We start from the raw sequence: 24,017 nt of genomic DNA on the forward strand, positions 1-24,017 counted from the left end.
CACTTGGTTTGCAATCACTGTTTAAGTGGATTTAGTTCAATATCAATTAGTCTGAAAAACTTCACTACATCATTGAGGGGAGCAAAATGAAATAAAGACCAATGGAAAAAGTACATGCTTTGAAAACAGACCAGATTGTGAAATTACCAGTGGATTTCAGCCATTACCTAGAAATAGCTCGCATAAATACATCATTAGGGAAAGCTTGAATTATTCTTGTATTTTTGACATATTGTGCAACCATAAGGGCGGGACATCACTAGACTGTATCTCTATGGTGAGTTTGTCAAAGTAAATGGAACCAGAGCATAGATTCTCCAGAAACGATACATTTTTAGGTGGAGGAAAAGATGTGTCTGCATTGTCTTCTGCTGTGTATTTCCTCCCTCCATTGTGTCCTCTATAAACTATTAATTCAAGAAAATTCATATTTGAAATTCAGAATCCTCCTCCTCCCTCCACTGAGTGGTCAGACTGACGTGTCCAGGGCTTGTCTCGAATAGCCTCCAGTGAGCTTATATCCGTCTTATAGGAAAATGGGTGGCTCCATTGAAAGTGTACTCTGACTCATTTTATTTTCCCCTTCCACAAATATTTGTCATCATTTTAGACAATTTAAATTGTCCTTGGAACTGCCACTTACCGGAACAACCTAATGAAGCAAGGACTGCGCATATATTTTCCCATTTCCTCAAAACTATTAAAAATCTAAAAGTACTGATTGAGTTTTAATGGTGTAAAATCTTGGAATCCATAAAGATTTGCTTCTTTTTGTCTTCCTTTTCCCCCCCTTTCCCTTTTTTCTAATTAACTTGTAATTTTCTGGGCATCTTATTTGGCTCAGCACCCCCTCCTGTTTTTGATATGCATTAAAATCTCCAACCATTTAGGACTTCTATCCGATTTAACAGCTAATAATTAGAAAAGCTCCCTTTCTAACGATGGCCTCATCTGGGACATCATTTGCTGGCTGATTGATTCTGAACTACTTTTAACTTTTTAAGTTAAGAATTCATGGCACGTCTGTGTGATCATTTCATTGTGGCTTCTTATGACTAATGGCATCAAACTGAGATGGCCTGGCTGGCTAATGTGGGCGTCCTTCTGTGGGAGGGGAATGTGAGCGTGTCGTTTGCCTCCTACTAAAGCCTTCTCCCCGTCTTTGGCCGTAGCTCTTCCACTCCTACCCTCCTGCTGTATCGGGCATCCCCCCTATGATTCCACCCGCCGGCCCTTTTGGGTCACTGCAAGGAGCTTTTCAGCCGAAGGTAAGAAACCTCACAGCGAAAACACCACCTTCGAACTTGTAAGTGGAGCCTCGGGCTAAGGTGGGTGGGTAGTTTCCCCTCCTCTTACCTGCCAGTGACTCATTTTTCCATCCAAATGGACCACTGGGATTAGAGTGTGAATATTTTCTTCTAGTCCATCTAGTTGTAAACTCAGTCAGAATTTAATTTTTAATCTGTACTACCCATGTCATCTCAATTGAGCTAGGATTTCTTGTGCTCTGTTAAAAAAAGGAAACACTAGATATAGATATAGATATAGATATAATGTATTTTTTGTTTTTTCACCAAAACTGTGGACATAAGCTTCTGATCAGGAATTACATGAAACGCCAGATGTATGTGCATCGAGTTATTTATCCTTGAGGATGTCCATGATTACCAAAGATGCAAAGCTGAGCCTTGTTGATTGGAATAGAAGGGAGGGAAAAGATTCCAAACTAAAATGGTATCCTTTTCACTGTGTTCATTCTCCTTCATTTCATTCCTCAGTCCCCTGTGTCTGCAGAGAGAGTCCACTTCCAGGTGGAGGGCAGTGCCTTCTTATTTTTTCCTCCCTTTCTGCCTTCTCTGAAGCTTCTGACCCCGATGCCGGGGTCAACTTCCCAAGATCAAGACTACCATCCTAGCACGAGATAAATTAACCTTTCGCCCTTTAGAGGGGCTTCCCTTGGTGGCTCAGATGGTAAAGAATCTGCCTGCAGTGTGGGAGACCTGGGTTCCATCCCTGGCTCGGGAAAATCCCCTGGAGGAGGGCATGGCAACGCACTGCAGTATTCTTGCCTGGAGAATCCCATGGACAGAGGAGCCTGGCGGGTTACAGTCCATAGCGTCCCAAAGAGTTGGACACAACTGAGCGACTCAGACTTTCACTTTCGCCCTTTATAACAACAGAATTCTTTTCTACCTAGCCAGTGATACTCTCCTGCACTCGGTCTAGAGTGATCTCCAAGGGCCAAAACTAAGGTGTTAGTTCTCAGAATACTCTTCTTTTTTGTGACTTTACATCTGTCACAGCCCCTACTTGATTTTCAGAAAAGTATTTCTTAGAGTAGCCATTCTTAGACTGTAAAGCAGGAAATTTTGCTGTGTGATTTCGGTTTTCCTTCCATCTCATTTCAAAGATAAAACACAAATTTGGGGCCAGTCTCTCCCAGGATGAGCGCATATTACACTAACAAAGGCATGCTGCCCTAAAATTAGAAAAGAAAAAAATTAGAAAGCATTAGGGGTGAGAATGGCTGCACCTTCAAAATCCCAGGGACCTACATGGAATTGCAGCTCCTGTGCCAGATCAGACCTCGGCGGGGCTTGAGGATGGCCATACACAACACCTCCCATCTCGGGACAAAATGATGGTGATTTTAAACTCCTTCCCCCCATCGGGCTCTTTACTACCCTTTCAGAGCCTGGTCAGTCCCCTTCAGGTTACAGGAACTCTCTCGTGCATCCCCAACCAGACTGGTAGGTCACTTCATAAATTTCTTGATTTCCCTCAGTCACAATTATCCAATCACACAGAAAACTACATCTGGGCAAGAAAGTGTCTCTCCTGGTGTTGAAATAGGCCTTTCCAGGCCATCTTACTGATTGAATATGTAGATTGCAGTTCATTAGCAGAGTTCTTCATATGTATGCAAATCAGGCTGTTAACAACTCTAGCTTAATTGTTAGCCCTACAGCAGCTGACTGCTTTTCTTTCTCCCATTCTTTTTTTCCCCCTTCTTGCAGGCCAGCTTGGTGCCTAAACTGAGGGCTCTTTATTTCCACACGAGTTAACTTCCTGGTGTGAAGGGATTCATAGAAGTTGTGATTTCTTAAATAAAATACCTGGTGAAAAATATTCGAAATCCTTTACCCACTAAGAAAGTGGTGCCTTGTGCCTGCAATGGGCTTTTTGTTGTTGTTCATTCAAAGGACAAAAGCCTATAGATGAGGTTGTTATCATTAATGCCATTTAAGAATGGTGTTGGGAATGGGAAAGATGGTGCAGAATTACTTTAGAAATCACATAACAGTAGGTCTGTGTGGTCCCCAAATTAGGTTCCCTTGTCCCATTCCCACCACCACTAATGAGTAATTACTGAATGTAATTCCTTGTTATCATCTGCCAGTTAAAATGTAGAGGTAGCCTAATGTCTGTGAAGCACACTCAGTCATTCTGATGAGAAGCACCTGGTCCCGCAGGTTAGACTGATGTTCACTTAAGCATTTCTTGGACTGTGTGGTGATAAAGCAAAAAACCCACAGTGACGGGCTTGTGAAGGACACAGAAGATGGATTTCAGGGCCGGGCTCCCATCTCTGTCTCTCCTGTCTCTGCCCGGAAATGCCATCCCTGGGACAGGGCAGGCTTTGGTCAGGTCCCCTGAGGACCAGGGAGTCAGGGAGGGCCTCATGAAGAGCATCTGGGATCTCAGAGGAGGGTGGATCCGTCCAGTTGTATTCCAGAATGAAACAAAAAAGGACACTTGAACGCGGTCATTTAGAAAGGAAGGAAGACCTTGGTTTCATGTCCCGTGTCATATGCTTCCTAAGCTGTGGTCTCATTACTTTGTAGACGTCCAACCCGATCGATGTTGCCACCCGACCTGGGACGGTCCCCCACACTCTTCTCCAAAAGGACCCGAGGGTAAGTGCAAGGTCGGGCTGGGTCCCTGGGTAACAAACAGCACCTGTGTCCCCAGGGCAGGCAGCCCAGCGGAGTGCCTCTTGCCTTTGCGCTTCCTTCTATTTTGTGGAAGAATATGCTAGTTGAGGGGCTTCCCTGGTGACTGAAATGGTAAAGAATCTGCCTGCACTGTAGGTGGCCCAGGTTTGATCCCTAGGTCGGAAAGATACTCTGGAGAAGGGAACGTTACCCACTGCAGTATTCTCGCCTGGAGAGTTCCACGGACAGAGGAGCCTGGCCGGCTACATACAGTCCATAGGGTCACAAAGAGTTGAACACAACTGAGTGACTAACACTTAACGCTAGTTTCTCTTAGAAAATAGAATGTCTCCTGCGGCCATGTGACGCCAGGGAGTGACTCTCCATGGGGGAGAAAGGGTGGCTTATGGTCTAAGCCCAGGCTGGGACGGTCACTGACACTGAGCTGGCACAGTTTCCCCCACCCACCCCGACCAGCCTTCTCTGTCCCCATCTCTTAAAATCTCTCTCACACAAGCCATAAAACATTTTGAATGGAAAAGCACTAAGCGCTTGTCTTTCTGGAGCTCACCCCATACACACAGTATTTCCGGCCACTCTGCTTCTAATGTGGGAAGGAACCTTTTGTGCTCTGGAGCTAAATAAAATATCCATTACACTTCGGTTGTGTTATTTATTCATAACACAGACCAACTCAAAAAGAATCTGAAGTTACACAGCAGATATGATCTTGTCTCATTGATTATTATCCATCTTCATAGTAAATGTGGGGGAAAAAAAAATTACCTTTCACAATATTGTCTTTGTCCCAGGTAAGGGCAAAGGTTATCTGAAATCATGACCAGAGTTAGGTAGATACGTAAAATGACTCAACTGTGTTATTTGTATGAACTTTGGTGTAACGAACTTCATTTTATTTAATTAATTTGTATTGAGTATAAAATGTGTAAAGTTCCTTTACAGTGCTCTGTTACCTTCTACTGCACAGCAAGCTGAATCAGCTTCATATACATGTAATATATATGTATATATTCCCCCTTTTGGACTCCCTTCCCAGTCAGGTCACCGCAGTATATTAAGTAGAGTTCCTTGCGCCACACGGTGTGTTTCATTAGTCATCTATTTTATGTTCTTGAAAGTGTTATTTGCTTTTATTAAAGTGTTAAGTATCATTTTATTTCATTGAAGGTGTTGGTTATCTCTGACTCTTGGTGACCCTGTTAACTGTAGGCTGCCAGGCTCCTCTGTCCATGGAATTCTCCAGGCAAAACTACTGGAGTGGGTAGCCATTCCCTTCTCCAAGGATCTATATTACACACAGTATCATTAGTGTATACGTGTTGATCCCAGTCTCCCAGTTCCTCCCACTGCCCCCCCTTCCCCCTTTGGTATCCATATATTTGTTCTCTGTTTCTGCTTTGCAAATAAGGTCATCTATATAGTGAACTTCTCTAAAATGTCTAATACCTCCAGTGATAATTATTAAAAATAGCCTATTTCTACTGTATAGTCGGGAAAGGAGGCTTCTCCCCAGTTACTCTTAGTATCCAGCCGTCTGTAGTCTGAAGGCCGCCTCCCTTAGATGCTTAGCTGAGGTTGGGAAGGGCTGCTCAGACAGTGAAACTCCTCAGATGTGTAACATGAGCAAATCGCTCTGCCGGAGGGCAGATCGCTATTGATTAAACTTGTCCAGGGGCTCGTCAGCGTAGATGTACCAAGGCTTGTGAGGGGGGGAGGGCACACTTGGCACTTTTGATAGTGTGAAAATGGGTTAATTATTCTCTAAAAGGGCTTCATTTAAAAGTAAAATTCTAACATTTTAATTTCCCCTCCTAATGAAGCACTACAAATTTGTTAATTAGAGCAATTGTTTGAGTGACAGGCATGTAACCAAGTTGTCATTTTCTCTTCACAGTTGACAGATCCTTTCAGACCTATGTTAAGGGTAAGAAAGCTTCTTCTAGAACTGTTTTGCAACCCCTGTGTGACTCCCCGAGGGTTAAAAATACAAATCCATTACAAGGAAACACGCCATGGAAACGCCGGAGGAAAAGGTTGAAAAGACAGTGGTTGGGTTTTTCAGAGAGTGTGACTGAAAATGGCCTTCATGGTTTTTGCTTTGAGTGTTGGAGGAAGCCGGGCCATCGAGGTAAAAAGCCAACTGATAAAATTCAACTTAGATTCTCTTGTTAGTTATGGCAAAAGGTTTGACTCACGGAGACATAAGGGAAGGCCGAGCTAGGCTAAAATTAGGATTCGTCTGAGTTCTCCTGCTTCTCTGGCACCTAGAAAACACGTGCCCGGGTCTCTCTGTTCTGGCTGGTGGCTGCCCCTTTCTGCAGCAGGTGATGTTGACCTGTCACAGCCATTCGACCTTTTTCTCTGGTGCAGAAAAGGGCCGCTAGGAGCGCTGGTTTGTTCTGAGAGGTCTGGAGCCTGGCCAGCAGATAACCTCTGGATGAATGCTGACTTCCCTGGTGTATGTGGGAGGTCGGGGGGTGGGGATGATGGATGGCAGATGAAGAGGGGCGGATAGTGGATTTCTCTACTTAACCCTTTTCTAGTACATCTATTAGATAATTCACTTTCTCCAAAGGGGGAGAAAGGATGGTGTCATCACTTAGGCGATTTCAGACGACCCATAACTTCATTACGAGAGAGCTCAAACTTGGATTTAAGTATATATTTCAGCAAGTGAAAGTGACTTAACATTCAGAAACAGCACTTTAATATAGACACCAGAAGCATCTGTTCTTTGCCCAGGTAGGAATGGGGCAGTGTTTCTTCTCATCCATCCTGTGGTCACTGAGTACGTGTTGGGAGCTCACGGTGCGCTGCTGCTGTTCAGTCACGTCTGACTCTGCAGCCTCCTGGATCGCAGCAGGCCGTGCTTCCCTGTCCTTTGCTACCTCCCCGAGTTTGCTCAGACTCACGTCCACTGAGTCAGTGATGCCAATGGGTAGAGTGTGTAGCGGGAATACAAGTGAAGTGGGACAAGGTGGTCCTGCCCCCTTGGGTGAGCCTGCGAGACAGGCTCGCAGCTGCTCCCCAGCTTAGAAAGCAAGACAGGAACTAGTTTGAGAGACTGGGGTTGACGTCCTCCCAGAGGGCGGGACCGGCACTGGCTCTCTGCAGTGGCCTAGAGAGAAGGAAAGGCATGCGTTCTCATCTCTTTCTTGTCTGTTTTCTGCTTAGAAATGATCAGTGCCGCCCAACATGAATGGGCAGTTGACTCTTAGTGGAGCACTTGTGGGAACTGGGCTTCAATGAAAATGTGTTGGCTTGCTTTGTTCTGCTTTGGTGTTTTGTTTTTTTAAGAAACAGTGTTGGGGGAGGTGACACGGGTTCTGTCCCCTCTCGTTTTCAAACTGGTTCACAGACATTCACTAATTAGCTCTTCTGAACAGCCAATCTGCATTATATAGCCTGGCCGCATTTGTTCAGCAGGGCTTCGCTCCACCAGGCCTGCCAGCTGGCGCCAGAAAAGAGAGAGACAGAGGAGGCACAAAGTGGGGTTCGGGCTTTGCCACGTTATCCTTGGTAACCGGGGAGGTCCTGCTCGGGGCTGGTTTTCTGAGGAGTGGCCGCCAGCCCCGGCTCTTGTGGGAGGAGAGGTGCCGCCCGCCCGGGGAGGGGTGCTTCCTCCGGCCCGGGTCCCGGGCTGCAGCAGAGAGAAGGCCCTTGGAGGAGACAAAGCCCTCTTGTTTCATGGAAAAGAAAGCTTCTGCAGCCAAAATCTGCTGACAGCTCTGGGGAAATGGAAGGGTTGTTTTTTTTTTTTTTCCCCCTGAACTCTTCCTTCTGACCATGTTGCTCTTTTTCGTTCCAGAAACCAGGGAAGTGGTGCGCGATGCACGTTCACATTGCCTGGCAGATCTACCACCACCAACAGAAAGTCAAGGTCAGTCTTGCCTTCCTAGTCTTGGAGGGGGAGGTGGGCAATGGGTGTGTGATCGCCCAATCGAGGAAGCACTGAAGCAGAGTTTGAAGACCCACAGGCAGGCAGGATCAAGTCCCTTGGAAAAGCTATTCAGAAATCTTACTATTAATTAGGGAAAGCAGCAGCAAAATAACAAAACAGAAGCACACTGATAATACCCTGATGGTTCTTTTTTTTTTTTTTTTTCATGATTTTGTCATGTTATTGATCTGAAGAGCTTAAATATAGATTAAATCCTGAAATAAAGGTTTGGGGAATCTAATTAGAGTGACCAAGTGTTATTAGTATGGGAAATACTTAGGATCTAGGAGGAGATGTACATGAAAAGTTTTCTATAGAAGTTGGTATATTCTTACCACCACCACCAGCGCCCCCCAACATTTAGAAAAAAATTTTTTTCCATCATGGTGAATATAGGATAGTGAATATGGTTCCCTGTGTTATATAATAGGACCTTATTGTTGTTCTTTTCATTTTATGGCTTTGAAAAGTGATAATTTATGCCCTATGTGATGTTACTGATTTAGGCATACGTGGTATGTCCATTAGCAATTCATAGTATTAAAAATTCCTCTTCTAGAAGTGGTATTTGGTTGGCAGTGACCTATCCAATCTCTCCTTCATCCTCTTGATGACCAATGCCAGAAGTCCGACGACAGTCAGTGCTTGTGGGAACCACTGACTGGCTGGTTACCTTACCTGAACTCAGGAGGGTTTTCTTTTGTTTTCATCAGACAGATGAATGCATTCCATGCTTTACCAGGGTTTTATGATGATACAGGAAAGAGATGCAGATCTTCTGCAGGTGACCAGAGAGGACATCACTGGTCAACTTAGGCACCAAAGTAACGGATAGATCCAGATTTTACAGTCTGGGTGTTTACAATCTGTGTAACTGTACCAGTTAAGTAATTCCAATAACCTTCCATTGGAAGCTATTTTTTCATGAATAAGATTTTAGTCCCAACAGCATGTGGGGGACCACCATCAGAATATAAAAGAAGTCGGGAGAGCTAGTCATCTCAAGGGATTTTTTTAACGGTTAAATAATTTTTAAAAACCCAACACAGTTAGAAACAAAAACGTCACCCTCAGTGAATGAGGCTGCAAAGTTATGTTGCTGCTAAGTCGCTTCAGTCGTGTCCGACTCTGTGCAACCCCATAGACGGCAGCCCACCAGGCTCCGCCATCCCTGGGATTCTCCAGGCAAGAACACTGGAGTGGGTTGCCATTTCCTTCTCCAATGCGTGAAAGAGAAAAGTGAATGTGAAGTCACTCAGTCGTGTCTGACTCTTAGCAACCCCATGGACTGCAGCCCACCAGGCTCCTTCGTCCATGGATTTTCCAGGCAAGGGTACTGGAGTGGGGTGCCATCACCCTGTCCGAAAGATATCTTGCTTTGGTGTCAAATACCTGCTCTTTCTCAGAATATCCCATTGGTGAGTTTTGTTCTTAACGTTAGTGTTTGGCGAGTTTAATTAGAAACCTTGTGGTTTAGCTTCATTTAAAAAAAAAAAAAACGTGTATTTGGAAGCACTAACTAGATTTTGATGCTTAGTTCAATTCACTTCTGTTCTAGATGACATGGTTAGCAGAACAGTGGGTAAAACACACCCTCCTTGTAACTCCTTTGGTTAAAAGCGATGAAGGATGTTATAGGCGCCACTTCAACATCTTCCTTTCCCCAAGAACGTCCCCAGTGACTCCAACATTCATTATCCCAATTCAATTAAGAAGACCTCTTGCACAGGAGATAACTGTTCATCTTCCCTTTCCAGCACATTCTCTGTAATCCCCAAGCTCCATTTTGCTTCATGGACCTAAGTTGTGGTTAATGGAACTGTGCTGTGTACCATGCAGTATTAGCACTGAATAATTTGGCAACCAAATTAAAGGAGGCAGCCAGAAGATTTTTATAGATTCATAGTGGATTAGCAGCTTTGGGGAGGGGAGAATGGCTATTGCTTGATAGTGGGACTTTCTTTCATGAGAGAATTCCTTGCAGATGTGAGCAGAAATGGCCTGGTCCCCTTTCCTCTGTGACATTCATTTCACTTGTCCTTCTAGCCGCTCACCAGCTACTTCTAGGGAAAGCCAGCACCCGCAGGTTCTTGCTGCTGCAGGCTCAGGGCTGGACTCTGTCCTGGAGTCTTGTTGCTCAGAGTTGAGTAGTGTGTGCAGGAAACATGGAGACTGTGCTGTCTGCCTCCCACAGTGTTGCCGCTGGCTCAAGGGGTCTGGGTAGGTAAGACGGATGAGTGGGATTGCAGGACAGTAAGGTTCAGCCACCAGGGAGTGGCAAACTCATCTCTGATCCTCACACAAGCCAGATCAGATGTCTCTGTGTTGATGTTTTCGTGTGCTGGGACAGGGATTTACTTGTGGCAGAGCCTGATGGAGTTTGGGGTGGAGCAGGGCCAAAAGACAGCATCCGATGAGTCTGAGATGGGAAGGGTGAGGGCCAGAAAGTGGGGAAGGCCTGGGAGGCTGGAGAGCTCAGAGGAGGCGGCGAGGCAGGGGGAGACTGGGAGCCTCAGACCCAGGTCAGGGGTCGGCGCTCATCAGGGGAGGTGTGAGGCCAACACAGAGAAGGCTATTGAGAATCCTGAAGGTGGGGGCGGCCTGGACCCATGCTCTAGGAGAGGCTGCCAGCGTCCAGAGTGAGGCCAGGGAAGGAAGCAGGAGGAAGACAGTGAGCCAGTTTCTACAGACTCCGAGAAACGTGACCTTGGGGGTGGATATACTGATAGGAGGAAATGGAGTGACTGCAGTTGATGGCAAGGTCTTCACAGCAAGAGAGGTTCTGGAAGGTTCACTGGTTGGGCCTGATCTCTTTCTCAGATGATTGGGTTAGCCCAAAGCCCCTGTTAGTCACATTAATATCCCTACTTTGTTTCTGTTTGTTTCTTTAAAAATAATGTAACAACGATCATTTGAAATTAGCTTGTAGGCATGCAAATATTTCTTCATAACTTTCAGCTACTAATGTAGTGTGATCTGTTAGAGCACAGCTAAGAGTCATTAAACAATTAATTTACACAGCAGATTATTCATGCAGAATTGCCAATAAAATGAGCTTTAAAATACTATCATTTAAAAACTGGCTAAAATGAACCTTTGCAGCAAATCAGAAACCACTTCGGGATGGTGGTGGTTCAAGGAGTTAGGATGTGGTTCTAAGCCTCAAACCGTGTACCCTCAAAGACAGAGTATGACTTTTGCCCCTCGGCATTTCTGGCTGCGAGCCTCAGGCCCTCTGGGCAGACCTGCTTTTCTTGCATTTGAGGGTTACATGGCTTGTGGCTTGCTATGTTCTCCCAGCAGGTGTAGACTTGAACCTGACCAGGGCCCCAGCCTGAATGCACTGTTCACAGAGTTGACTGTCCGTCTCATTAATAAATCTTTCTTCCCTACTGTTTCTCTTGGGGCTCCCTCCTTTCCTCCCTTCGCCCTCCCTTGGTGCTGTAGAAGCAGATGCAGTCGGATCCACACAAGCTGGACTTTGGCCTGAAGCCTGAGTTCCTGAGCCGTCCTCCGGGCCCCAGCCTCTTTGGAGCCATCCACCACCCCCACGACCTGGCGCGGCCTTCAACTTTGTTCTCCGCCGCCGGTAAGTTCAGAGGGGCAGGGGTGAGCTGGGAATGGTAGCTCTCAGGTAGCAGGATGAGTGATGTCTGAACTCTGGGCCGCTGTTCGGTCACTCCCCCAAAACAGCAATTGATGCCAGTTTGCGAGGCAGCATCACAGCACATCTCCAGAGATGGACTGTTCTCCATGGATGCTCCCACTTCCATGAAAGAAGGGAAAAGACCCTCTCTCCCTTCAGGGACTCGTGTTGCTTCGGCATTAAACCACTGTAATTCACAAGTGTGTCAGATGCTATTGAGAAAGATCAAGAGAGCTTGCAAGGGTAAATCGGAAGAAAACAATGCCGCTGTCCCTGCCCACAGAATAGTCAGGGGTTTTGCACCGTGATGCTCGGTTATGCCCTGTGAGGATCTGAGGATAAACAGATACAATTAAGGTAGGTGCCACTGGTGTGGTCTGTGACAGAGAGGGTGAACTGCTTGGCGGCTGGTTTTCTCTGCTACAGAACTTAACATTCTTGCCTGGTTGGTTGTAATGATGCAGGAGATTTAGGGGACAGCATTTATTAAGCTCTGAGAGTACCCGCTCCCAGGTGCCTCTTAGGTGTGCCAGAGTGGGTCCCTGATCATCCCTGCATTGGGTCCCTGCCCAGTCCTGCTCCAGGAACATGCAGACGAAGGCAGCGGCCATCAGGAGTAATGGGTAAACGAGAGCCACCGTACTGCTACCAAAGTCTTTCCTAAAACTGCCTTCAGCGCACGGTGCCTGACCCAGGGCTCCCCTGGGTCGTGCTCATAAGTGCCAGTGCTGAGCGCATCCTAATGGTTGACCCCGTCCCCTCCTGAATGTCTTTCTCTGGACATGCATATTCAAGCACCTCCCTGTTTCTAGTCCTGAGCGAATAAGTTTCACATCCATCCTGCCTGCCGCCTTCCTAGGCTTTTTATCCAAGACTCATTTTTGGTGGACCCAAGGCTCTTCTGTTCAGGAAGAAAGAAATACCCACACACTGCAAGAGACCATCATTCTAATGGGCCTTGTCCCCAAGGCAAGGGGACCCCGCCCTTGAGGGCAGATGGAATTTGCTAAGGTCTTAGGTTTCTGTCATTTCTGTCGAGGGATAGGTTCAAAGGCTGGTTACCATGGCATCTGGGCCCTGAGACAGGGCTGTGTGAAGAGTTTTTGGACAGAAACAGAGAAGTTAGTTTCTCCCTGGCTTCCATTTGAGCCCAGCAGATGAACTGGCTTCTTTTGCTTGGATAATTCTAGAACTCTGGGGCACCCCTGGGGACCCTGAGCTGAGCAAAGCTCGGATTTTCTTCGAAGCATTAATTAGCTTGTACTACACAGACAGGGTGCAGCCAAATTGTTATTTAGCTGGCAGCGCTGTCGAGGGCTAATGAACATGCTGGGCTGTCTTCACTCTGTGGAGGTGGGCGTCATACTTGCACTTCCTGAGTGGAGAACACGTCACCATTGAGGGCTGAAGGGAGGACTCCTCTGGCACCTTCTGCCGCCGAGATGCTGCGGCTCTGTGTTCTCTGCTGCGTGCTTACCTCCACACCCCAGGCCCACAGGACCCTTCCAGGCTGGGGAAGAAAAACGCAAAACATAAATAGGGTGTTGAAGGATCAACCCTCCTCCACTTAATCTATGTTCCTGAAGGAATTTATACTTGGTAAACAAGACCAGGAGCTGACTGTGGCTCAGACCATGAACTCGTTATTGCCAAATTCAGACTTAAATTGAAGAAAGTAGGGAAAACCACTAGACCATTCAGGTATGACCTAAATCAAGTCCCTTATGATTAGACAGTGGAAGTGAGAAATAGATTTAAGGGCCTAGATCTGAGATAGAGTGCCTGATGAACTATGGAATGAGGTTCGTGACACTGTACAGGAGACAGGGATCAAGACCATCCCCATGGAAAAGAAATGCAAAAAAGCAAAATGGCTGTCTGGGGAGGCCTTACAAATAGCTGTGAAAAGAAGAGAAGCGAAAAGCAAAGGAGAAAAGGAAAAATATAAGCATCTGAATGCAGGGTTCCAAAGAATAGCAAGAAGAGATAAGAAAGCCTTCTTCAGCGATCAATGCAAAGAAATAGAGGAAAACAACAGAATGGGAAAGACTAGAGATCTCTTCAAGAAAATCAGAGATACCAAAGGAAGATTTCCTGCAAAGATGGGCTCGATAAAGGATAGAAATTGTATGGACCTAACAGAAGCAGAAGATATTAAGAAGAGATGGCAAGAATACACAGAAGAACTGTACAAAAAAGATCTTCACGACCCAGATAATCACGATGGTGTGATCACTGACCTAGAGCCAGACATCCTGGAATGTGAAGTCAAGCGGGCCTTAGAAAGCATCACTACGAACAAAGCTAGTGGAGGTGATGGAATTCCAGTTGAGCTGTTTCAGATCCTGAAAGATGATGCTGTGAAAGATGATGCTGTGAAAGTGCTGCACTCAATATGCCAGCAAATTTGGAAAACTCAGCAGTGGCCACAGGACTGGAAAAGGTCAGTTTTCATTCCAATCCCAAAGAACGACAATGCCAAAGAATGCTCAAACTACCGCACAATTGCACTCATCTCACACGCTAGTAAAGTAATGCTCAAAATTCTCCAAGCCAGGCTTCAGCAATATGTGAACCGTGAACTTCCTGATGTTCAAGCTGGTTTTAGAAAAGGCAGAGGAACCAGAGATCAAATTGCCAACATCCGCTGGATCATGGAAAAAGCAAGAGAGCTCCAGAAAAACTTCTATTTCTGCTTTATTGACTATGCCAAAGCCTTTGACTGTGTAGATCACAATAAACTGTGGAAAATTCTGGAAGAGATGGGCATACCAGACCACCTGACCTGCCTCTTGAGAAATTTGTATGCAGGTCAGGAAGCAACAGTTAGAACTGGGCGTGGAACAACAGACTGGTTCCAAATAGGAAAAGGAGTTCGTCAAGGCTGTATGTCACCCTGCTTATTTAACTTATATGCAGAGTACATCATGAGAAATGCTGGGCTGGAAAAAGCACAAGTTGGAATCAAGATTGCCGGGAGAAATATCAATAACCTCAGATATGCAGATGACACCACCCTTATGGCAGAAAGTGAAGAGGAACTAAAATGCCTCTTGGTGAAAGTGAAATAAGAGTGAAAAAGTTGGCTTAAAGCTCAACATTCAGAAAACAAAGATCATGGCATCCGGTCCCATCACTTCATGGCAGATAGATGGGGAAATAGTGTCAGACTTTATTTTTCTGGGCTCCAAAATCACTGCAGATAGTGACTGCAGCCATGAAATTAAAAGACGCTTACTCCTTGGAAGGAAAGTTATGACCAACCTAGATAGCGTATTCAAAAGCAGAGACATTACTTTGCCAACAAAGGTCCATCTAGTCAAGGCTATGGTTTTTCCTGTGGTCATGTATGGATGTGAGAGTTGGACTATGAAGAAGGCTGAGCGCCGAAGAATTGATGCTTTTGAACTGTGGTGTTAGAGAAGACTCTTGAGAGTCCCTTGGACTGCAAGGAGATCCAACCAGTCCATTCTGAAGGAGATCAGCCCTGGGTGTTCTTTGGAAGGAATGATGCTAAAGCTGAAACTCCAGTACTTTGGCCACTCATGTGAAGAGTTGACTCATTGGAAAAGACTGATGCTGGGAGGGATTGGGGGCAAGAGGAGAAGGGGCCGATGGAGAACGAGATGGCTGGATGGCATCACTGACTCGTTGGACGTGAGTCTGGGTGAACTCCGGGAGTTGGTGATGGACAGGGAGGCCTGGCATGCTGCGATTCATGGGGTCGCAGAGAGTCGGACACGACTGAGCAACTGATCTGATCTGATAGGAACTTAGGCAAAAAGCAAGGGATTCTTGGAACAGTTACTAGTAAATCCATTCCCACCCTGTTTATACTTCATTCTGGAGGGTAATCTTCTCTAGCGTAAGCAATATTGAAGTTTTCCCAAAATGGGTATTGGGTGAAACTTTGAACTGTTAAGTATAAAAGTAGACACACTTGTTAAATTCTGCCACTTTGATCTTACTGTTGGCACAAGTGCCTGAGATAAACTAAGGGGGCTTCTTCAGATGACCTTGGCCTACCTCTTGTCTAGAGTCAGGACTGCCTCCCAGAGTACTTGCCTCCTTAGCTGCACATCGACACACACGCCAGGTGGATGCCCTCAGCTTTTGGAAATATCATCCTTCCTTAATTCACATGTGCACACTGTCAAAAGAAGGATTTGAGGCTTCCCATGTGGCTCAGTGATAAAGAATCTGCCTGCCAGTGCAGGAGATGTGGGTTTGATCCCCTAGAGGAGGAAATGACAACCCACTCCACTATTCCTGCCTGGACAATTTCATGGACAGAGGAACCTGGTAAGGCTACAGTGCATGGGGTGTCAAAGAGTCAGACACAACTTAGCGAGTGAACAGCAGCAACAGAGGATCAAGGCCAAATATAAAGGAGAGGAAAGGGGAAACCAAAGAAAGAGAGCACTAAGTTAGACCCGAGTTCCCCAGCAGGCGAGGCAAGGAGTAACAGGAGGCTGTAGGGTGATCGGTGTCCTGGAGCAAGTGAAGAAACTAGCTTTTCCCAGCACCGAAGTTCAAGAGCCTGGAGGCCTCCGTCTCCCACAGCCTGACTCGACTCTCAGTGCGTTCCGTAGGGTCCGGCTTTAGCATCTCCTTCCTTGCATGTCTGTGACGGCTAATACATTCTCAGGAAAAGGGATTGTGCAGAAGCCCAAGCAGTGCAGCCCAGAGTCCAGCTCTGTGGTGGCCACTCCTGTGCCCGGATTAGACGTTGTCTCTCAGACTGAAAGCCTCATCCCCCAGAGGTGTCTCTGAAGAAGGGAACCCGGGGCCAGATGCTGCCCCAGAGAGACTGAGTGCACGTGGCCACGGCTCCTAGTCCGTCAGTCAAGAGCCTTGCTTCCCGTTTTTCGCCCGGCCTTCCTCCAGACGTACGTGGCCGTGGAAGCCCTGCCCCACCGGCGGTGTTTTTCCGTGTTCGCAGTGCTGAGCGTCGGCATCAGTGAAAGGAATACCTCTCTTTGGTAGCGGCAGCCCAGCCAGGAAAGAGAAGAGGGGTTGAATTGCTTTCCGCCTCCTGACAAGCACGTTTCTCTTTCCCCGAGTGTTGCCCGGGTAGACTTCAGCTGTGTTCTTACTGTACGTACTCCCAGCGGAGGTCTTAGGGGACCAGAAGCCAGTGGCATTGTATTGGGTTGACCAAAAAGTTCGTTCAGGTTTTTTCCCGTAAGAGTATACGGAAAAATCCAAATGAACCTTTTGGCCAGCGCCAGAGAAGTGGGCGTCCTCTGAAGTCTAACTCCATTGTGTCCAACTCTCCAGGTGCTGCACACCCAACTGGGACCCCGTTCGGGCCGCCCCCCCATCACAGCAACTTCCTTACCCCCGCTGCCCACCTCGGTGAGTTGTGTCCCTCATTCACGGGCATTGACGCGTGTGTCTCAGAACACCTGCATTCCTGCTGCACTTTCTGGCTAGCGGGCCATAGTCCTAGATAGGTCGCTTACCATCAGGAGATGGAGGCAACCTCAGAGATGTTTGAATCCAGGCCATCCATCTCTAGGAGTTCACCACCTCTTACACCAGGCTCTTCAAATAGGAGATCCGTGTGCAGTTGTGGTTCTGTGTGGAGTTACTCAGTGTGCAGAGGGTGGAAGCCCTGGGACCTCGGGGAATCCACGTGTACAGCAGCCTGTCCCCACTGATGGGAGAAGACAGTGAACTCTTGCCCATAAAAGGGCACCCCTGGAGGTGGAGAGAAAGACACCATGATGTAATGTAGAGACAGTATCTCTTATTTTTTAATCATTTCACAGCCCAATTCATATATCTCTTCCTAGTACAGGGGATTTATTCGTGGCCTTTATTTATTTGGTATTTTCACACGTGTACCAGCACATGCGGGCAACGGTACACCCAACCACAGGGTGTAGGATACGTGTGACCTCAGCCTTCCATTGGGAGATTTTAAGCTGCTATCTTAACTTCTGTTCTGTCAGAGCTTACAGGGCGCTTCCTGAGAGGAGGAGAGACAGGTAGGGAGGCATGTGAGCACACTGTGGCTTGAGTAATGTTCCCCACCCAGCAGAGGAGAGATGGGGGCCTTCCCTGACGGTCCCATGGTTAAGACTCTGAGCTTCCGCTACAGCGGCGTGTGGGTTTGATTCCTGGTCAGGGAACGAGGATCCCACATGTATGCAGCACAGTGTGGCCAAAAAGAGCACAGCACAGTTCCAGGAAATAGCCCCCACAGATATTTTGCTAACCCAATGCCCAGATCCAAAAGGATGAAAAACCCTTTGGATAATCTGGTGGGAGAAGTGAGACAGATCGCGTCTGAGTATACACGTGGCAAGGGGCCCCCACTGCCTTCCCAGGAATCTGTGCTGCCTCACTCAGCGGAGTCCTACAGCCATGCCCTTCTTCCCAATCTCGTCTGCAGAGCCTTTTAATCGGCCGTCTACATTCACGGGCCTGGCAGCCGTTGGTGGCAACGCCTTCGGGGGACTTGGAAATCCTTCAGTTAGTGAGTACCTCTAGCTTTTTACAATCCACCTTAAACTGTCTCCTCTGATCTGTCGATGGCTTGAGACCTTTCTAGATGAAAGGAACCATGCTCTTGGGAAATAAATGTAGGTTATAGCATTGCCAAAGCAAGCCCAGTCAGTGGAGTTAGGTCTAAACCAACCTTTAGCACGCTGTTGATACATGCTCCTGAAGGTCAGGAAAGGTGGTCAGTTGAACACCACAGAGTTTGCTAAAGTTCCTCATTTCATCCTATGCCATCTCTAGCCACCCCACGTTTAGCCACAGCACTCATTAGATGTGGGCTTCCCTGGTGGCCCCGTGGTAAAGAATCTGCCTGCAGTGCAGGAGACCCAAGTTTGATCCCTGGGTGGGAAAGATCCCCTGGAGAAGGGAATAGCAATCCACTCCAATATTCTTGCCTGGAGAAACCCACGGACAGAGGAACCTGGTGGGATATAGTCCACAGGGTGGCAGAGAGTCAGACACAACATAGCGACTATACCACCACCACCCGTTAGACGTGAAGACAGCCTGTACATTGCATCTTGCTTCAGTGGAAGTGAGAAAACACGCTGAAGAACAGGAAACCATGCCAGGCTCAGGACAGCCCAGAGAGGGCAACATCCAGGAAGACTAATTTTCCACCACTGAGAAGTCAAGGGGCTTTCCAGGTAATCCAGCAGCTAGGACTTCACCTTCCAACGCAGAGCGGGGCTGTGGAGTCAATACCTGGGGGGCAAACATCAAAACAGAAGAAACAGTATTGTAACAAATTCAGTAAAGACTTTCCAGAAAAAAGGAGTCTGTCTAAAGTAGGGAGGGAGTTGCAGCTCTTCAGGTTCTAAACACCCTTTAGCCACTCAGTATCAGCTTGTCCTGTCCACACATCCTGCCCGCCACTGCAGGAGACTTGAGATGCAGCTCCGTCCCAGGTCCTCGGAGCCTGGAGACCCTCCGTGTCTGACCCTGTCTGGCCTCGGTCACTGAGGCTGTGGACGGCAGAAAAGAACCGCAGATTCTACTCTGAACGGAGCTGTTAACCCAAGTCACACCATCCATGTCCACCCTCCTGTATGCTGGGGTCCTCTGCGTGCACCTGTCAGGCTGAGACCCTTTCCTTTCTAATCTCCCCTCTCCACCCCCGTCTGCCCCTTTGCCTTTGGTTAGAAAAAAAACAGGAAAAGCTGTGAGCTTACTTAACCTCTCCAGTGTAGGACACGTTCCTCTAATGAATCTGTTAATCTCCTTTCCTTTTCCAGCTCCCAATAATATGTATTCATTTTAACTCTGAATGCTGTTAAAAGTTTTTTGGTAAGTACCTTCATTACGGCGGATATATAATTTCTCTGAAACCTTTTTTGTTCTCCACTTCACCATTTCAGCACCCAACTCAGTGTTCGGCCACAAGGATGGCCCCAGTGTGCAGAGCTTTAGCAACCCTCACGAGCCCTGGAACCGGCTGCACCGAACGCCTCCGTCGTTCCCGACCCCTCCGCCCTGGCTGAAGCCAGGGGAGCTGGAGCGTAGCGCGTCCGCTGCAGCTCATGACAGAGATAGAGATGTAGATAAACGAGACTCCTCCGTTAGTAAAGATGACAAAGAAAGGTACGCAAAGAACCCGCTCTCGAGTCCCGATGGGGGAGCCCCCTCTGTGCCAAGTACCGGCCCCCCACCCCCGACCCCCCGGCCCAGCCTCGAGCTTCAGCTGTAGCCTCGGCCCCTCACGCAGCCGGGACGGCGCCCCCGACCCTCCTCCCCCCAACCACCGCCACGCCCTGAGCCCAGCGACCCTTGTCCCTCCGGCCCCACAGGGCCTCGTGACCACAGGCCAGCATCGCAATTCTAGGTCCAGTACAAAGCGAGCGAGTCCCGGCTCAGCAGCAGTGTCCACACCCAGCCCCCCCGCGAGCCCTAGTGTCTCCAAACAGAAACCGCTCTCCAAAAGGTAGTGAGCTGGAGCCTGGACCAGACACACACGGCATGAATCAGACCATATTTGCTTTCGAGTTCGTGCAGTCCATTGACTCATCCATAGGTTTTTCGCTCTCTCTCCCCCTTTTCTTTTTGTTTTCTGTTAGAAAGCCATGTTTTGCATCGTCTCATCATATTTTTCTCAAATTCTGTTCAAACTCAAACCCTGGGCTCACAGATGACCGCTAAGATTTTGCTAACCCATATTCAAAGAAACCTCACCAAGCAATTTGGGTTTCATGTCACCAGTGGGTAATTTATTTTACTAACCGTTTTTACCTCCTTACGTGGTAGTCCATGCCTCAAAAAGAAGTAGCCTTAAAGAGGAAAAACATCTGAGTTTTTTTTCTGAAGAATGTCATAAGCATTCTTGACAAGGCCTTCCTCCTGCTTGCCTCCCTTTCTTGAGGGTATTTTCAATTTGAGTGAATTAGCAAGGACTACATGAGATACATCGGACTACAGGATCTTCCCTGGTGGCTCAGACGGTAAAGCGTCTGCCTACAGTGCGGGAGACCTGGGTCAATCGCTGGGTCGGGAAGATCTCCTGGAGAAGGAAATGGCAACCCACTCCAGTATTCTTACCTGGAAAATCCCATGGACGGAGGAACCTGGTTAGGCTACAGTCCATGGGGTTGCAAAGAGTCGGACCCAACTGAGCGACTTCACTCACACAAGATACACCTGTCGCAAGATACTCAACAACACTTCCCTTTGGGAACTGAAGTTTCCAGTACGATCCAAATCTTTTGTTTTTGTTTTTCTTGAATGTTGTGTGCATGTGTGTGTACGTGTTTTGTAGCGATCTAAAAGAATTTAACTTTAGAGGCTCTAAATGCAGCAGGTTAAGTAGCTGTTGCATCATAGGCCATCATGCTAAGTGATTTCTTTCTTATAAAAAGACAAGTTTTTTCCTTGGGAGAGCATGGTAAAAATCTCTCAGCCAATGGGAGGGCCATTTAGGACATCATGACATACAGCTCTGAGCTGCCAGAGCAGGTGCCCCTGGAGGGGCCACCCCTAGACCAGGAGCTCTCTAGATGAGCAGTCCCCAACCATTTTGGCACGAGGGACCGATTTTGTGGAAGACCGTTTCTCTATGGACCCGGTGGCAAGCAGGCAGAGAGGGTCTCAGTTTTGTCTGCTACTCACCTCCCGCTCTGCCGCCCCGTTCCTGACAGGCCACAGCAGAGGGGTGCCAGCTCCCGGCTGGGGGAGAGGGAACCCCTGCTCTAGACGGCCTGTCAGTGAAGGAAGAGCAGGACTTGGCAGCTCACCTTTCTTTGTTTCTCTAGATGGACTCACAGTGGCCTTTTGGATGAAAGGAAATTCAAATACACTTTTCTTTATCTTACCTCTTAAAGATGCTCTTCTTCTTAGCCTCTGCACATTGTCTAGAAACAGAACCTTGTAGGGGCAGCCTTAATTCTCTCTGCGGGGCACCCTCACCCTCTGGGCCCCCCAGGCCTCCTGCTCCCCCCCACCACTTTCTGTCTCGGGCTGTCCCTCGAACACCCTGGTCTCGGCTCTCCGTGTTCTCCCTCTCCTCTGTCACTTCGCATTGTGTGCCCTGTATTCTTAAACCCCCACCCCAGTTCACAGACGGAACTGGTTCTCTCCGGCCCCTTAGCTTTCGTGTCTCTGGACCTGCTGCGTCTTCTGGCATCAGATCCTGGCTTCTTCCTAAGACAGAGGTGCTTTGTGCGACCCCAGTGTCCTGAAACTGGTTTCCTTTCGAGCCCCTCGGGGGCTGCATCTTGGTTGCCCCATACCTGCAGCCTTTACTCTGAAACCAGCCCTTCTTCTTGCTGTCAGGAGAGAGATTTTCCCGTGATCCTCGGGTTGTGCTCCCCTGCGGGCTCAGAATTGCCGTGTTGGAACTTGATTCTTCATCCTGAGAATCTAGACAGGTAGCCGCCCGGCCCCATCACTGACCTCATTGGTCGGTTCAGGTTTCTGAACGTTCTTCCTCCTGGTCTTGATTCAGGTCGGTGCCTCTTACATACACAGTTACGGCCCCTCACACTCTCCCACCCCTCATCCCTCGGGCTTCACCCGCTCAAGCCTCCTCTGGAGTCTAGGCCAGTCAGGTCAGGGTGGCCGGCTGGGCCTCACCTCAGGCAGCCGGCTGGCAGCCCAGCTCACCTGCCTCCCGGTGTCCCATCTCCTCCGCAGGGAAAGCGTCGAGAAGAGACACTCCAGCCACCCCTCTCCAGCCCCCGTCCTCCCGGTGAGCACCCTGGGACACGGCCGCAGCTCCAGCGAGCAGATCAGGGGGCATTTGAGCACCGAGGCTCGCGAGAAAGACAAGTGCAAGGACAGGGAGCGGGAGCACTCGGAATCGCGCAAGGATCTGGGCACGGATGAGCACAAGGCGAAGGAGGGCCCCCTGGCCGAGAAGGACGGCCATGGCCACGAGGGCCGCACCGCGGGTGAGGAGGCCAAGCAGCTGGCCCGGTGCCGTCGCCCTACGCGCGGGCGCCCGCCACCGACAGCGCCCGGCCGGGCAGCGCCGCCAGCCGGGACGCCGAGCCGCGCAAGGGCGAGCCGGCCTACGAGAACCCCAAGAAGAGCGCCGAGGTCAAGGTCAAAGAGGAGCGCAAGGAGGACCACGACCTGCCCCCCGAGGCCCCACCGACCCACCGGTCCTCGGAGCCGCCGCCCCCGCCGCCGCCGCGCCCAGCTCCTCGGCCGGCGTGCACCCGGGGCCCCTGGCCTCCATGCCCGTGGCCGTGGGGATGCCCGGGATCCACCCCATGAACAGCATCAGCGGCCTGGACAGGACTCGCATGATGACGCCCTTCATGGGCCTCAGTCCCATCCCAGGCGGGGAGCGCTTCCCGTACCCCTCCTTCCACTGGGACCCCATCCGGGACCCCCTGAGGGACCCCTACCGGGAACTGGACATTCACCGCAGAGACCCGCTGGGCAGGGACTTTCTGCTGAGGAACGACCCCCTGCACCGGCTCTCGACGCCCCGGCTGTACGAAGCCGACCGCTCCTTCCGGGACCGGGAGCCGCACGACTACAACCACCACCACCACCACCATCACCACCACCCGCTGGCGGTGGACCCGCGGCGGGAGCACGAGCGCGGGGCGCACCTGGACGAGCGCGAGCGCCTGCACGTGCTCCGCGAGGACTACGAGCACCCGCGGCTGCACCCCGTGCACCCGGCCTCCCTGGACGGCCACCTGCCGCACCCCGGGCTGCTCACGCCAGGGCTGCCGAGCATGCACTACCCGCGTATCAGCCCCACAGCGGGCCACCAGAACGGACTGCTCAACAAGACGCCCCCGACGGCGGCGCTGAGTGCGCCTCCCCCGCTCATCTCCACGCTGGGGGGCCGCCCCGTGTCCCCCCGCAGGACTACGCCCCTGTCCGCCGAGATCAGGGAGCGGCCTCCCTCCCACACGCTGAAGGACATCGAAGCCCGGTAAGGAGCGGACAGGACGCCCGGCGGGACACACAGGCCCGCGGGCCGCGCGGCGCCGGACTTGCGGGCCTGCCCTCCGCGCGCTGGCCAGGCCCGCGTCTCCAGTGCGGGTGGGGAGCCCCCAGCGCTTCCCTGTGTATAAAAAAAAATTTATGTATAGACTCGGTGCAGATTTTGAAATGTTTTTTGTATATTCTCTGTTGAAATTTTTCAGATCTTTTAGCCGATTCATACGTTCTCATGTCTCCCCACTCTTGGTTTGTCATATAAAACTTTGATTTGAACCAAAACAGTGAAGATGACAACACAACACCCACGCGGTGATAACTGGGGGGTGGGGAAGCCGACAAGAGTCCACACCATCCACCGTGCAGAGAGCTCTTTGGGGTGAGAAGGGAAGGCCATGTACATAGTTATGTAAAGAAAAAAAGGGTGGGGGGGGCTTGTTGCTTCATGAGCTAATGGTTCATATATGCAAAAGGGTAAGATGAAAGCTTTACTTTGTACAGATGTAAATAGATAAAGATTAAGTAACATAATACATTAATACTTCTTAAAATGTGCTATTTGCAGACTTAATAT

The 24,017-nt window shown here is 49.1% G+C and overlaps 1 protein-coding gene across 1 annotated transcript in view; it reads left to right on the top strand.

Moving 5' to 3' along the window:
- The window catches only part of AUTS2 (activator of transcription and developmental regulator AUTS2), a 1,212,191-nt gene extending 1,188,610 nt beyond the window's left edge, over positions 1–23,581 (top strand). The window contains 11 exon segments of the mRNA XM_070363017.1: positions 1,173–1,268; positions 3,846–3,917; positions 5,851–5,880; positions 7,765–7,836; positions 11,344–11,485; positions 16,823–16,900; positions 17,943–18,026; positions 19,411–19,633; positions 22,175–22,455; positions 22,458–22,663; positions 22,666–23,581. Of these exon segments, the coding sequence (XP_070219118.1) occupies positions 1,173–1,268; positions 3,846–3,917; positions 5,851–5,880; positions 7,765–7,836; positions 11,344–11,485; positions 16,823–16,900; positions 17,943–18,026; positions 19,411–19,633; positions 22,175–22,455; positions 22,458–22,663; positions 22,666–23,439 (2,058 nt within the window). The 3' untranslated portion in view covers positions 23,440–23,581.
- Positions 23,582–24,017: the final 436 nt, after the last annotated feature.

Source organism: Bos mutus, chromosome 25 (genome assembly GCF_027580195.1).
Source record: "Bos mutus isolate GX-2022 chromosome 25, NWIPB_WYAK_1.1, whole genome shotgun sequence".
NCBI classification, from domain to species: Eukaryota; Metazoa; Chordata; class Mammalia; order Artiodactyla; family Bovidae; genus Bos; species Bos mutus.